Source organism: Bison bison, unplaced genomic scaffold (assembly GCF_000754665.1).
Source record: "Bison bison bison isolate TAMUID 2011002044 unplaced genomic scaffold, Bison_UMD1.0 scf7180017864105, whole genome shotgun sequence".
In the NCBI taxonomy this organism is placed as follows: Eukaryota; Metazoa; Chordata; class Mammalia; order Artiodactyla; family Bovidae; genus Bison; species Bison bison.
Window position 1 is genome coordinate 193,485 of NW_011494677.1, and position 15,978 is coordinate 209,462.

Genomic DNA, 15,978 nt, shown 5'->3' on the forward strand with positions numbered 1-15,978 from the left:
AGATCCAACCAGTCCATTCTGAAGGAGATCAGCCCTGGGATTTCTTTGGAAGGAATGATGCTAAAGCTGAAACTCCAGTACTTTGGCCACCTCATGCGAAGAGTTGACTCATTGGAAAAGACTCTGATGCTGGGAGGGATTGGGGGCAGGAGGAGAAGGGGACGACAGAGGATGAGATGGCTGGATGGCATCACCGACTCGATGGATGTGAGTCTGAGTGAACTCAGGGAGTTGGTGATGGACAGGGAGGCCTGGCGTGCTACCATTCATGGGGTCACAAAGAGCTGGACATGACTGAGCGACTGAACTGACTGAAAACACTGAGAAGTGAAAGAATTCCAAGTAGCCAAATATACATATAATTGGAGTCCCTGAGGGATGGAGAAAAAAAAGAAAAAATATTTGAAGAAATAATGACCACACTTTTCTCAAATTTAAAGAAAAAAGCACAAATCCAGAGAGTTTAAGAAACCCCAAGCACACCATAATCAAACACTAAAAATTAGAAATAAAATCTTATTAGCAACCAGAGGGTAAAAAAACACACACTACAAACAGAAGACAAAAAAAAAGATGACAGATTTCTCAGGAAAAACAATGCAAGTCAGAAGACAATGTAGGAACATCTTTTAAGAAGTAAAAAGGGTATAAACTGTCACCTTAGAATTCTATACCTAGTTATTATTCAAGAAGGAAGGCAAAATGAAGACCTTTTCAGATATAAGAAAGCTAAAAGTAAATTTTTCACTGGAAGAAATGTGAAAAGAAGTCCTTCAAGCAGAAACTGAATGATATCACATGGGAATCTGACTTTACACAAAAAAGAAGAGCATCAAAAATGGTAACTATGTGGGTAAATATAAAGACCTTTTCTAGTATCTAAATTTCTTTTAAAAATAATCAACTGTTTAAAGCAAAAGTGATAACAATGTATTATAGGTTTAAAACATATATAGTATGATAATTCAATACAAAAGCCAGGAGGAGAGAAATGGAAGCATCCTGAAATGGCACAATATCATATGAAGGGAGACTGTAATAGAAAAATATCATTATGTTAGATTTAAACCCAAGCATATCAATAATCAAACAAAATATAATTGGCCAAAACAACTCAATTAAAAGGCAGAAACTGGCCGAGTTAAAAAAAAAAAAGCCAAGACCCAGCTAAATGCTGCCTATGAGAAACCCACTTTAAATATAAAGACACAAACAGATTAACTGATGTGGGAAGTGAGGGGAAGGTACAAGGATGCCCAATTTCTGACATAGACCACAGAGAGATCACACTCATTTTCCTCTATACTACTTGCCGTTGTATGTAGGTCCACTGTCCACACTTCCTCCGTATCCTTTAGTCTCACAGTTGGGGGGAGCCCAGCCATTGTCACAGTGACAATTTTTATTGCTATTACATACCTTCAAAGAAATCAAAATACCACTTTCGTTAATTGTGAATGACGTTCTAAATCATGAACTCAAGGATAGGAACTAAGAGAAAAGACTAAATTCATGCAAATCCATAGACATTCTTCTTAAGAATGAAGAATTTATCAGGTGTCTAAATTCCCCAATATCTAAAAACCTTAAGAAATCTCACTGAGCAACCTCACGGAGAACTCTCATTATTCAAGCACTACTTTCGTGAACAAACCAAAAGAGACTAATACCTACCCCGTGTCCATGACACTTTTGCTGAATGTCACAGTCATAATTCAGAACAGAAACATTTACACAGGCGAAATTTCTACAGATCTGAAAGAAAAAGAAGTAATGAGTAAAGAAAACTTGAACGCATTAGTAAACTAGCCAGGGGGAAAAAAAGACCTGTGTGTAGATGATTTCATTGATGAACTCTTTCATACTTTTAAGGAATAGTTAATTCCCATACTGCGTATTTGATGAAATTAACTAACTGACAGAACTAACAATCAAAAAGGACAAAGATGACACAAAGGCCTAAAACAAAACTATAATCTATCCTTCTCTACAAATATACACGTAAAAATCTAAAGTAAAATATTCACAAATGGATTTTTTCAAATCAGACAGAGATAATTCCACTACTACAGAAAAGGCTCTGAAACTCCACAACTATTCATTTATGTTTTCTTTCTTTAAATTAGAGATTTAAATTAGTTGGATTTTAAAATCTTTACTTTACCCTTGCAGCCTTTTATCTTTTCTCTCATTTTTCTGTTTCAGTCTTTCTGTTCAGCTTCCTCACAAAATCCTCCAACTTTATGTAACAATAAATCTATAGTTCAGTTATATATGCATGAAGATGAACAGTGTACTAGGGTTAGGACAGGGAGACAGACATCTCTTAGGAGGATGACCAACTAATACAAAAAATCTTATCTTCTCATCTCCAACCTGCTCCTAGGGTAACAGGCAATTCGCTGCTTTGTTGACAGGACAGGAGAAGCAGACAGACAGAAGGACTAGCTTCTCCATCAGTCAACTAAATGTAAGTCCATTTTCAATATCATGTTTTCCCCCACCCCTCTCAGCTATAATCACTGTTTCCAAATCACCAATCTGTTTAGGGTTCTGCCAGGCTAAGATCCAGGCTCTTTGTTCACACTCTATCAGTCTGCACTGTAAGCTGTATGTCCTACTACTCTGGCAAACTACTTTCTTTCCTCTTTCAACTTTTCAAAACTTGTTGAAATTTTATCTACTGATGCAATCTCATATACTTCACACTTTGGAATCTATTCCCTAATTAGTTCCTTTATATTTTGAGAGAAATTGGCAGACAAACAGGATAAATGAATATTGCAATCTAGCATCTTTTATAGGTTTTTTTCCAATTCATATTTTCATTCTGAACTTGCAATAACTTGTTCTAACTGACTGTAATGATTACTTTTATGTGTCTGCCTGTATAAGACAGAGGTCCAGCAATCAAGGTGTGGAAATGGAGTGGCACCACTCACTATTTCTCTTAGTGGCCCACTAGCAAAATGTTTGCTCCCTGCTCCCACGACTTTATGCTCTATAGTTAATCTAGAAGTCTTAATTCTAGAGGGAAGAATGCTTCCATCAGGAAACACATCAGTGATTCCACTGAACTGGAAGTTAAGACTGCCACCCACTCACTTCAGATTTCTCATGCCTCTGAACGAACAGACAAAGAAGGGAGTTACTGTGGGCTGATGTGACTGATCCATTCCCAAGGGAAAACTGGACTGTTACTCCACAATGGAATAAGGAAGAGTATGTGTGGAATATAGGAGATCCCTTAGGGTGTTTCTTAGTATGACCATTATAAAGACCAGTAGAAAACTACAACCACCCAATCCTGACAGGACTACTAACAGTCCAGAGCCTTCAGGAATGAAGGTTTTACAGCATCCTGCCAAGCAAAAAATCCTAATCAGCTGAGTCCTTGCTGAAAACAAAGACAATAAAGAATTAGGGAAGAAGACAGTTAACAAATACCAGCTATAGGGACTTTCCTAGTGGCCCAGTGGTAAAGTCTCTGTGCTTCCACTACAGGAAGCATGGCTTCGACCCCTTGGGGAACTAAGGTACCATAAGCCACACCAAAAATAAAAACAAATGAAACATCAGCTATAACTATATTACAGAAATGAAAACTGTAATTATCATGACCATTCCCTCAATTTGTTATAAACATGCTTGTGTGTACGTGTATCAAATACTTTTTTCTTCTCTCTCTTAGTCCCTCAGGTAACATACAATGTATTACCTTTATATCATAGTATTTAAGTATTGCTAACTTTACATGACAGGATTTAAGTTACAGGATATCAAGAAAAGTACACAGTGGCCAAATAATTAATCTCCTCAAGGTAGGATTTAGTGCATTTTCTGTTACACACGAGATACAATGGTTGTACACAGTTCTACCATGTTATGCAAAATTATGACCATGCTATTGTCTTCAAGATTATCTCAAAGACTGTTATCATGTTGAAGATTATGTATAATTTAAGGAGATGCATAAGGACCCCAAGCTAACAAGATGTGGACCTGTGATGTTAATTTCATGCATCAACTTGACTGGCTCACAGGGTGCCTAGATATTTGATCAAACATTCTAGATGTTTCTGTGGGACGTTTTTGGAAGCGATTAACACATAAGTTGATCAAATGTAAAGCAAGTTACCCTCCTTATCTTGGTCTTGTCCAATTAGTTAACGGCATGAATAAAAATTAAAAGGCTGACCCTCCTCCAAATAAGAGAGAATTTCTCCTGCTGCCTGCCTTCTAACTGGGACACTGGTTCTTTTTTTTTTCCTTGCCTCTGGACTCAGACTGAATCATAACTCTTTCTGGGACTCAAACTCGCTAGCCTTTGAACAGGAAGTACACCATCAGGTCTTCTCAGTCTCCAGCTTGCCCTCTGCAGATCTTGGGATTGTTATTTTTCATAATTGTATAAGCTAATGCCTTATTTAAAAAAAAAAAAAAAAAAACCTTATACATACACAAACATACACACACACATACACAACCTAATGGTTCTGTTTCTCTGGAGAACCTTGACCAATCATTTCTCTATTATATTCAAATCAAAAACAACTAAACTGTACACATGTTGAGGTAAACCACACTTTAGCATACTGAACACAATGCACAACTCAACAGCAAAAGCTACATAGGCATGAGACAAGAATGAATATTTTTCTACTTCTATTAACTAAAGTCTATTCTAGTGACTGTCTGCTGCACTCAATGTTTGGGTTCCCCTCAAAACACCTATGCTGAAGCCCTAATCCATGTGTGGTGATATCTAAAGGTATGTAATTAGGGTGTGTTGAGGTCATGATGGTGAAACCCTGGTCCAATAGGATTAGTTCCCTTGTATGAACCGACATCAGAGAGGAGACAGTCATGTCTGTACTTGATGAGATCCTGAACTGGTCAGGCCATGGTCAGGAAGGAGCCCAGCACATCCAAGTACCTCACCGGGGAAATGCATATCCATGCCTCATGAACCAGGTCTACAGACTTCAGTTTTGGCTGCAAAATGTGAAATGGCTCCTGGGATTTCATTCCAGTCCATTTCAATCACATTCCACAAACCAGTCCTGCCCATCCAGGGACTCAATTAGTGAACAGACAGTAGCCTTCTTAGGTACCTGATAGGAGCTCCACCCATCCATGCAATTGGTAATAGGCCTGCTGTATCAGGACCCAACTGTGGACCATGTCTTGGGGCTACCTCCTGAAAAGGGCAGTTCAATATACCCAGGGACCAGTTAGCACCCATACCCTACCAAGTTCCTAATAAAAAGTTCACCAACCATAGGTCCCAGGGCATATATAGAGACAGATTTGAAACCAGTTCCAAACCAGGCAGACTAAGATTCCAGAGATAATCCCATCTACACACAAAACAGGCAAGAGGTATTTACCAGCTGAAACCTTTCTGTAAAGACTGGAAGAGGTGTTTACCCCCTTCAAATACACAAATACCAATGCAAGGCTACATGGAAAAATCAAGCAGATATGACATCATCAAAGGAAACTAATAAAGTTCCAATAAAAGGAAAAAAAAACTTATAGTAGATGCACAAAAGATAAAGAGAAAAGAATTAAAGCATGCACTATAATAAAATATATCACAAGACAGAAAGGGAGAAACAAAAAAACTACAAAACAGGCAACAAACATTTAACAAAATGACAGTTAAATAAGTCTTTACCTATCAATAGTTACTTTAAACATAAATGAACTAAATTTCTAAAACAAAAGACACAAAGTGATTGAATGTATTAAAAAAGAAAAATGATCTAACAATATGTTGCCCACAGAGATTCACTTTAACTTTAATGATATGCACCAGTTGAAAGTAAAGAGATGGAAAAAGATATTCCATGCAAATAGTAACCAAAAGAGAACAGGAGTAGCAACACTTGTATCACATATAATACACTTTCAGACAAAATCAATCACAAGAGACAAAGAAGGTTACTATATACTGATAAAGGGGTCAATTATCACAAGTATATATGCACCCTATATTGGAGCATCTAATATTTAATGCAAATAATAACAGAATTGAAGGGAAAAATAGCAATACAATAACAGTATAGGGGACTTCAGTTTCAATATTGGATAGATGATGCATACAGAAATGTAATAAGGAAACAGAAGACCTGAAGAACACTATAGACCAAAATAGACCAAAAGATATATACAGAACATTTCATGCAACAGCAGCAGAATATATATTTTTCTTAAGCACACACAGAACATTCCATGTAATAAACCATATGCTGGGCCACAAAACAAGGCTTGCTATGCTATGCTAAGTCACTTTAGTCATGTCCGACTCTGTGTGACCCCATAGATGGTAGCCTACCAGGCTCCCCCATCCCTGGGATTCTCCAGGCAAGAACACTGGAGTGGGTTGCCATTTCCTTCTCCAATGCAGGAAAGTGAAAAGTGAAAGTGAAGTCGCTCAGTCGTGTCCGACTCTTGGCGACCCCATGGACTGCAGCCCACCAGGCTCCTCCGTCCATGGGATTTGCCAGGCAAGAGTCCTGGAGTGGGGTGCCATTGCCTTCTCCAAACAAGGCTTAAGAAGATCAAAATCCTATCTGGTTTCTTTTTCAACCACAGTAGTATAACTAGTAGAAAACTGGAAAATTCACAAAACTGAAAATTAAACAACACACTCCTGAACAACCAGTCCTGCCATTTGCAACAATATGGATGGATCTTCAGAGCATTCAGACTAAGAGAAATAAGTCTGACTGAGAAAAATTAATTCCATATGATCTCACTTATATATGGAATTTTTTTAAAAACTGAATTCAGAGAATGGAAGGGTGGTTGCCAGGGAATGGGAGAAATGGAGAGATGTTGGTCAAAAGGTATAAACTTTCAATTATAAGATGAATAAGTTCTGGGGATCTAATATTCAGCATGGTGATTACAGTTAGCAATACTGTATTATATTCTTGAAAGTTGGTAAGAGTAAATCTTAAAATGTTCTCACCCAAAAAAAAATGTATGCGAGGTGACAGATGTGTTAACTAACCTTACTGTGCTAATTATTTCACAATATATATCAAATCATCACATTGTACAGCTCAAACTTACATAATGTTGCATATCAATTGTATTTTAATAAAGCTGGGCTTGGCTACAGGGGAGGTGGCAGGGACAACAATGGAAAACAAAGATGAAAGATACAGTAAAAGAACCATAGGAACATTATCTGAGATTCTGGGTTCCAAAGCTCTGTATTTGATTCTGTGGTTTGAATCAGTAAATTTCCTGCTATGATTTAATTCAGTCTTAGCTGAGTTTCTGTGAAATTTAAGAGTACTGACTAAAATTCACAGAGTAAATTTTCATCAGTTAAAAAAGCATAAGAGGACAGCTTCAGAAATATAAAAGTATATTCACCAGCACAAAGACTGAGAAATAAATCTACATTACCAGTGTTTGCTCCAGGGTTGTAAAGACAATTTAATGTCAAGGAATTTACCAACGTAACTCAGCACACGAACAAGTCAAAGGAAAATATGTAGTGATTATTTAAACAGCTATCGGAAAATACTTATAAAATTTTAAAACTATTTGTTCTTTTCTTCTTACTAATTACAATTAAAAGGATTGAAACATGTAATATATCATGTATGAAACGAGTTGCCAGTCCAGGTTCGATGCACGATACTGGATGCTTGGGGCTAGTGCACTGGGATGACCCAGAGGGATGGTATGGGGAGGGAGGAGGGAGGAGGGTTCAGGATGGGGAACACATGTATACCTGTGGCGGATTCATTTTGATATTTGGCAAAACTAATACAATTATGTAAAGTTTAAAAATAAAATTAAATTTAAAAAAATAAAATAAATAAATAAATAAATAAATAAAAGGATTCTCCATTAAATGAAAAACACTATCTATCCCAAGTCAACAGTCAAAATCACATATAACCCTGAAAGACTGTACATATTCCCAGTCAAGTTAGGGAGAAGACAAAGTACACTATCATGATTATTATTTAAAATTATCCTGCAAGTTTTACCATTGCAATTACACAGGAAAAAAATTCAAATTGTAAGTATCAGAAAAGAAATCAACTTTCTATCATTTACAGATAACAGCTTACCTAAAAAATTCTAATACAATAATAAAAATATGTAACACTAAGCATATGGCTGGTGACAAAGTAAATATACACAAATGAATATATTTTTCTGAATATCAATAATAGCCAATAAAACTATAAACAAAATAGCTTCTCTTACCAATAAAAACAAATTAAAAATGTAACAACAAATTAGAAAACATAATAATTCTGTGTTATTCATAATAGCAATCAAAATATAAAATACCTAGGAATAACAAAAAAATGAAAAGGAGCTTTATAACTAAAGCTTTAAAATACAACCCCCAAGAAATTGAGAGACATACCATGTTCTTCTATGAGAAGACTGAATAATGTAAAGATGTCACTTTTCCCCATTACAAATTTATAAATCTGATTTGATCCCAACCAAAATTCCAAAGCGCTTTTACTTTTAATTTTTTTTTTGGCACCTTGACAAAATGATCTCAAGTTCATCTGTAATAATAAATGAATATTAATAGCGAAGAAAACTATGAAAAAAGAATGAAGGGGCATTTATATAACCAAATATTAAAAATACATTATAAAACTAATAAAAACTAAAAGAAGTCAATTACTGACATATGAGTAGTCAGACCAGTCAGTGGACATGACGTGAAAAAGCAGAAACCAAGCCCAAGTATATATAAAAATTTAATAAGCAATTTAAATAAGATTTCAAATTAAAAGAGAGATTATACTTGAGGTGTAGGCAAATAACAAATCATTCTAAAAAAAAAAAAAGTAACATTAGAAGTCAGCATACAGTCATCATCTCTAAATGAATAAAATGATGAAAAAAAGAATGCCAACCTCATACTATACACTCAAACTGGACTAAAGAGATAAGCATTTAAAAATTTTTTAATGTCCTAGAAAATAATTCTGATACTATACTAAGAAAAGTCTTTAAAATTTGAAAGTAAAGTCAGACTTTCTTTACTTTTCCTTTCTTAAAGGAAAAGAAAAATAGATTTGTTTATATAAAAAAGTAAACATGGAAAAAAATACTAAAATCAAAAGAGGCAAGTAATAAATAGGGCAAATAAATTTTTTAAATGTATTATATTAAGTTTTATATGACATAAGTTATAGCTCTTTAAAAATTGATAAGAAAAACACACAATTTTTTAAATAAGCAAAGAATATTAACAAGCAAATCACAAAAGAAGGAATAAATATATGGAGACTAAAAAATTTAATGTCACTAGCAGTCAAGAAAGAACAAAATAAAAAGAAAATGACCAATGACAGTTTAAAAACAATTGTACCTAATCCTGATTACAATATAGAGAACTGAAACACTAACTATTGAAAACTGCTCAGAAAATAAACAGGGAAAAACTTTTATAGAAAGAAATTTGGCAAAACTATATATAAAACCTTAAATATATGTACCCCAGTAGGTTAGCCTTTAACCTCAGAAAACAACCAGGATGTTGTGAAATTTCTTATTAAGTCCTTTACCTCAACATTGTTTATACTAACCTCAGTAGCTGAATTAATGGCATGGCAAAGTGAAAGTCACTCAGTCATGTCCGACTCTTTGCCACCCCATGGCTATAGTCCACAGAATTCTCCAGGCCAGAATACTGGAGTGGGTAGCCTTTCCCTTCTCCAGGGGATCTTCCCAACCCAGGGACAGAAGCCAGGTCTCCCACATTGCAGGGGGATTTTTTACCAGCTGAGCCACAAGGGAAGCCCATGGCAAAGGCAGACACAAAAACACAAGGGTCTTTTTGTAAGAATGAGGAACAACAGAATGGGAATTGAAAACTTGGTAGAAACTGAGGTAACCTGAGGGCCTCTCTGTCTTTTTCATGTGTCCCATGGTCCCATAATCAGTCAATTGTGTTCGCTCTTTCCTCCTCTGTTCTCCTGAGTTGGTTTCTTCAACTTGTTCAACAATCCTGCACCCTTAGATCTCTCCTATATAGCTTAAGCTTGCTATCACCCTTCTAGCCCTACTCCTACATTATGGCATCCCTCAGAGACTTCTCAGTTTCAGCTCTACTCTTAACTGCCTTTCTTTACTTATGTATTCCCCCCACAAATGGAGTTAGGCCTAGCTCATCTCATCCAGAACCACTGGTAGTAACTCAGCAGCTAACTCTTGGCTCACATCTGATCCAAACAGCTGTGGTCAGAGTAGCAGGAAGCGTGGGGAGGACAAGCATTACAACACTTATAGTATAGTCACGTACGCATGTACACATACACACACACACTCCTGAAAATCCCCTAAATGTCCCAGCAAGTAGTACCCTGACTAATAAACTACAGCACATTGAAAGGGGGTGGGGAGGGCGGTGGGGGGGGGGGAGGTGCCCAGTATATTACAACACAGAAACAACAGGTTATAATACATGACTCTAAGAAAGAAATCAGAGTAACAGAATTATAGCTTCTTTTTATGGATATAGAAGTTTCTTTAATGAAATTGTAGAAACTACCAAATTAGATGCAGATAATGAATATTCCAACTCAGTGACCATTACAAAAACTGATCATTTCCGTAGTTAAAGAAACCATTACATGAAACTAACACAACTGTAAACCAACTATATTCCAATAAAAATTTTAAATGAAAAGAAAGCTTTATATGGCTATAAATCATCAGGAGGTATAGCCATTCTTAATTTTATTCTTGGTGGCTTTCTGTTTTTCCAAATCTCCACAATGAGTAGAGATTTCTTTTATAACCAGAAAAGAACCACTCACTTTGTATAATGATTTTATTTTTAATTCTTAAATTTTTTATTTGTTTTAAAAAACATTTTTATTACCTTTCCAACATCACAGCTGGTGCCTTCATTCACCATGCCAGGATCTGGAACATCGGATCCAAGCTGGAAGTCCACACCCCAGCACTTGGTGCCTTTTCCAGGAGTCTGAATGATAGCAGGCACAACCCCGAATACAGGCAATTGTTGTACATTCTCACACTGAAGCTTTCCACACAAAGCATTCCTGGAAAGAAAGAGAAATAGTGCAAACTACAATGCATCTGGTGTACTTACAAAAGAAAAATTATGTATTTTTGTACAGAGAGTTTATTTCTATTTAGCTGAAGGGAATCTCAACAGAGAAAGTGTGTGACAGCAACAGAGATCAAAGTAGCTCTCTTTCAATATGGCAAAGAGAAGATGTAAGTGCATGTAAAGACGCAAATTCCTAGGGTACCGGGGGTGATGATGCGGACACCTAAGAATCCCTCTTCACTATCTGCTTAGGGCTCAAAAAAGTCTAACTAATGTAGTTGCTTTTAAATGTGATATAATTTTATAAATGCTTTTACATAGAAAATAACAGAACTATACTGAAATTCAATGGTGTCTTTTTATTGAGTTATAATAAAGAGGAGTCAGATTTTGTAATGTTAAACAAGCTTGAAGGAACTCAATCTCTCTTCACTTAGCTAACTCTTACTTACTGAAAGACTCAATTCATTAGTTCATTAATTCACTAATTCAGTATTAGAACTCTACAAAGACCTCCTTGACTACAATTCCTATTACCAAGGGTGTGTGAGTTAATGTTCTTCCTATATCCCTTCATGATACATTAAGTATCCCTAACATCAACTCTTAAGATGCTGCACTGAAATTTCCTTTTTAATGGCTTGTCTTTTGATCTAAGCACCTTCCCTATTAAATCTCCCCTATGATATCACGACCAAGTCATTGTAGGATATGATTTTTCAATTCCTCTAATTCATCACCTCCTAAATATTCTCACACTAACTATCATAACATTCTTTTACTTCCTGAGTTAACATCTTTCTCTCTATAACTTTTCCTCATTGGTCCCAGATGGTCAACATGAGACCACACAGATAATATCTTTTCTTTCCTCTACATGGCAACCTTTTAGGACAACTGTCATGCAGGTCCAAATGACTTACTTCACCAGGGAAATATTCTACAATTATTTCTCATGCAACAAGGAAGCTCCCCTCTTAAATATGTTCCACTTTGTCTCACTACCTATTGAACCTCAGTGCTCGGAGTGAAACAGGAAACTTTAGTTACAGTCTGATTAGCAAAGAACAAGATGAACTGTCATTTACTTCACTGAGATATTATACTTCTATGAAACCCAGGATGACAGTAGCTCTTATGGAAACTACATTATATTACTGATGTCCTTGAATTTATCCTTAGCTAAAACCTCTATTTGCTTTTTGCACATGCTGCTATTAAGCCTGCTTTTCCTTCCATCCTGCACTTAAGAGTTAAGTTCTTTTGTCCCAACTTGACATTTATTCTTTTTTTAAAATTAATTATTTATTTGGCTGCACCAGGTCTCAGTTGCAGCACTTGGGATCTTTAATTCTGATATGCAGTATCTAGTTCCCTGACCAAGGATTGAACCCAGGCCCCCTGCATTGAGAGCAGAGAGTCTTAGCCACTGGACCACCAGGAAAGTCCCTATGTTCATTCCTACGTCACCATTTACTTACGAGGCAATCTGAGTGAAATGCTTAAACTTTCTGAAGTTCAGTTTCTTCATCTGAAAAACAAGAGCTATATAATGATGCCTATGTCACATACAAGCATGCATACTAAGTTGCTTCAGTCGTGCCCAACTCTTTGCAACCCTATGAACTATGTAGCCTGCCAGGTTTCTCAGACCATGGAAGTCTCCAGGCAAGAATACTGGAGTGGGTTGCCATGCCCTTCTTCAGGGGATCTTCCCGACCCAGGGATCAAACCCAGGTCTCCTGCATAGGAGGCATATTCTTCACCATCTGAGCCACCAGGGAAGCCCCAGTGTCACAGAGTTAGTTGAAATTAGTTATGAAAACCTCTAAAACAAAGCATAGAATAAAACAGATCTTGGTTAGCATCTACTGGAACCTACCAAAATTCATTTTTCTATAATGTATTCAATGTTTCATGTATAGTCTTGGTGACATATTAAAAACAAAATGGCTGATTGAGGTTTGGTAGAAAACAACAAAATTCTGTAATTGCTGTAAAGCAATTATCCTTCAATAAAAAATAATTTTTTTAAAAAAGAAAAATAAATACTCTTAATATATTTTTAAAAATCGATCACAAATCATTAAATGGATAGTAACTTCAACAGAAAAATAATAGCAAAGATATAAATATGCAATTCACAAAATAAGAAATGCAAACAGCCAATAAAGCTAAGAGATGTTTACTGTTATATTCATTTAAATTTATATCACAAGCACCAATAGAAAAACTGTTTCAGGCAAATAGTCATATAAGCAAATAAAATGTTTATGTGACAAATACTGCCAAAAATAAAAATTCCAAAGTAGAGACTTTGGTAATAATAAAAGATTCAGTTCCTTCAGAAGACATATAACAATCCTAAATGTGTATGCACCTAATAATATAAGCACCAAAGAACACACTTTAAAACACATACAAGAAGAATATACAGAACTAAAAGAAGTAGACAACTTCATAATCATAGCTGGAGATCTGCACATATCCCTTTCAGAAACTGAAGGGGAGACAGATAAATACACACATACACCCAGAATATAGAAGATTTGAATATGACAATTAATTAACTTGACATTTATGGAACAATATATCCAATAGCAGCAGAATACTCTGCTTTTTAATTGACATGGAACATTGACCAAAACAGACCATATGCTGGACAGTAATTCACATCCTAACAAATTGAAAAGAACTGAAATTATACAAAGTATGTTCTCAATGGAAGTAAACTAAAAACCAAAAACAAACAGAAAACCAGAATACTCCCAAATACTTGGAAATGGGCAATACATTTTTAATAACTCATGAGTCAAAGGAGAAATCACAATGTAACTAAGAAAATATTAAGAACTGAACAATAAGGAAAACACAATATATCAAATTCAAAGAAAAAGAAGCATGCAACTTTTTAACCTAGTCACCCTTCCTTCAACTTTCAAATTGCTACTTTCCTCATTTTGATTTAGCCTAATTATGTTAGTCAAGATAGATCAAACTCCCCAAAGTACACAAAAGAGTCTTCCTTGGTTTTTCTTAAACATCATAAAAGAATCTTGAAAGTGCTGTGCTTATGACTGGTTTTGTATCTGACTTTCCCTTTATCTAGAAAATTACCTATTACAGCATCTATCTTATTCTAAAGCAGTATCATTTTTAAATGATTGTTCTTGTTAAGGCAATAGTAAGGCAATAAAGCCTTCCCATGCCATTTAAATATACAAAAAAATTCCCCAGAAAAAGAGTGCTACAGCTAGTTTTGAGACTACTCAAGATAGTCATATACCCTCTTTTGAAATACTTTGTTTTGCTAACTTCTTTCAACCTACTCTGTTTTTTATATCAAGAAAGATATATTGTAAATACTCTATGAAATAGTTTCTATGAATAATTAATTTGTAATGAATTAGAACAACATAAATTGACTAATATTTTCTTTAAAGCACATGGCATTAAGCACATCTGTAAGAGGGACATCTGACCCTGGAAAGGAAGTTGAGGAAGTCTTGGTTCAATTCATTTAGTCGCTCAGTCATGTCCGATTCTTTGCGACCCCATGAACCACAGCATGCCAGGCCTCCCTGTCCATCACCAACTCCCAGAGTCCACCCAAAACCATGTCCACTGAGTCAGTGATGCATCCAACCATCTCATCCTCTGTCATCCCCTTCTCCTGCCCTCAATCTTTCCCACATCAGGGTGTTTTCCAAAAAGTCAACTCTTCGCATCAGGTGGCCAAAGTATTGAAGTTTCAGCTTCAACATCAGTCCTTCCAATGAACACCCAGGACTGATCTCCTTTAGGATGGACTGGTTGGATCTCCTTGCAGTCCAAGGGACTCTCAAGAGTCTTCTCCAACACCACAGTTCAAAAGCATCAATTCTTCAGCACTCAGCTTTCTTCACAGTCCAACTCTCACATCCATACATGACCACTGGAAAAACCATAGCCTTGAATAGACGGGCCTTTGTTGGCAAAGTAATGTCTCTGCTTTTGAATATGTTGTCTAGGTTGGTCATAAGTTTCCTTCCAAGGAGTAAGCGTCTTTTAATTTCATGGCTGCAATCACCATCTGCAGTATTTTGGAGCCCAAAAAAATAAAGTCTGACACTGTTTCCACTGTTTCCCCATCTATTTCCCATGAAGTGATGGGACCAGATGCCATGGTCTTAGTTTTCCAAATGTTAAGCTTTAAGCCAACTTTTCACTCTCCTCTTTCATGTTCATCAAGAGACTCTAGTTCTTCTTCACTTTCTGCCATAAGGGTGGTGTCATCTGCATATCTGACGTTATTGATATTTCTCCCGGCAATCTTGATTCCAGCTTGTGCTTCCTCCAGCCCAGCGTTTCTCATGATGTACTCTGCATATAAGTTAAATAAGCAGGGCGACAATATATAGCCTTGACGTACTCCTTTTCCTATTTGGAACCAGCCTGTTGTTTCATGTCCAGTTCTAACTGTTGCTTCCTGACCTGCATACAGATTTCTCAAGAGGCAGGGCAAGTGGTCTGGTATTCCCATCTCTTTCAGAATTGTCCACAGTTATTGTGATCCACACAGTCAAAAGGCTTTGGCACAGTCAATAAAGCAGAAATAGATGTTTTTCTGGAACTCTCTTGCTTTTTCGATGATCCAGTGGATGTTGGCAATTTGATTTCTGGTTCCTCTGCCTTTCTAAATCCAGCTTGAACATCTGAAAGCTCACAGTTCACGTATTGCTGAAGCCTGGCTTGGAGAATTTTGAGCATTACTTTACTAGCATGTGAGATGAGTGCAATTGTGCAGTAGTTTGAGCATTCTTTGGCATTGCCTTTCTTTGGGATTGGAATGAAAACTGACCTTTTCCAGTCCTGTGGCCACTGCTGAGTTTTCCAAATTTGCTGGCATATTGAGT

The 15,978-nt window shown here is 36.3% G+C and overlaps 1 protein-coding gene across 1 annotated transcript in view; it reads right to left on the bottom strand.

Moving 5' to 3' along the window:
* The window catches only part of ADAM9 (ADAM metallopeptidase domain 9), a 92,986-nt gene that overhangs the window by 12,196 nt on the left and 64,812 nt on the right, over positions 1 to 15,978 (bottom strand). The window contains exons 16-18 of the mRNA XM_010838755.1: positions 10,889 to 11,072; positions 1,675 to 1,755; positions 1,314 to 1,419 (exon numbers count right to left, since the gene is read on the bottom strand). Of these exons, the coding sequence (XP_010837057.1) occupies positions 1,314 to 1,419; positions 1,675 to 1,755; positions 10,889 to 11,072 (371 nt within the window). The remainder of the gene's footprint in view (positions 1 to 1,313; positions 1,420 to 1,674; positions 1,756 to 10,888; positions 11,073 to 15,978) is intronic.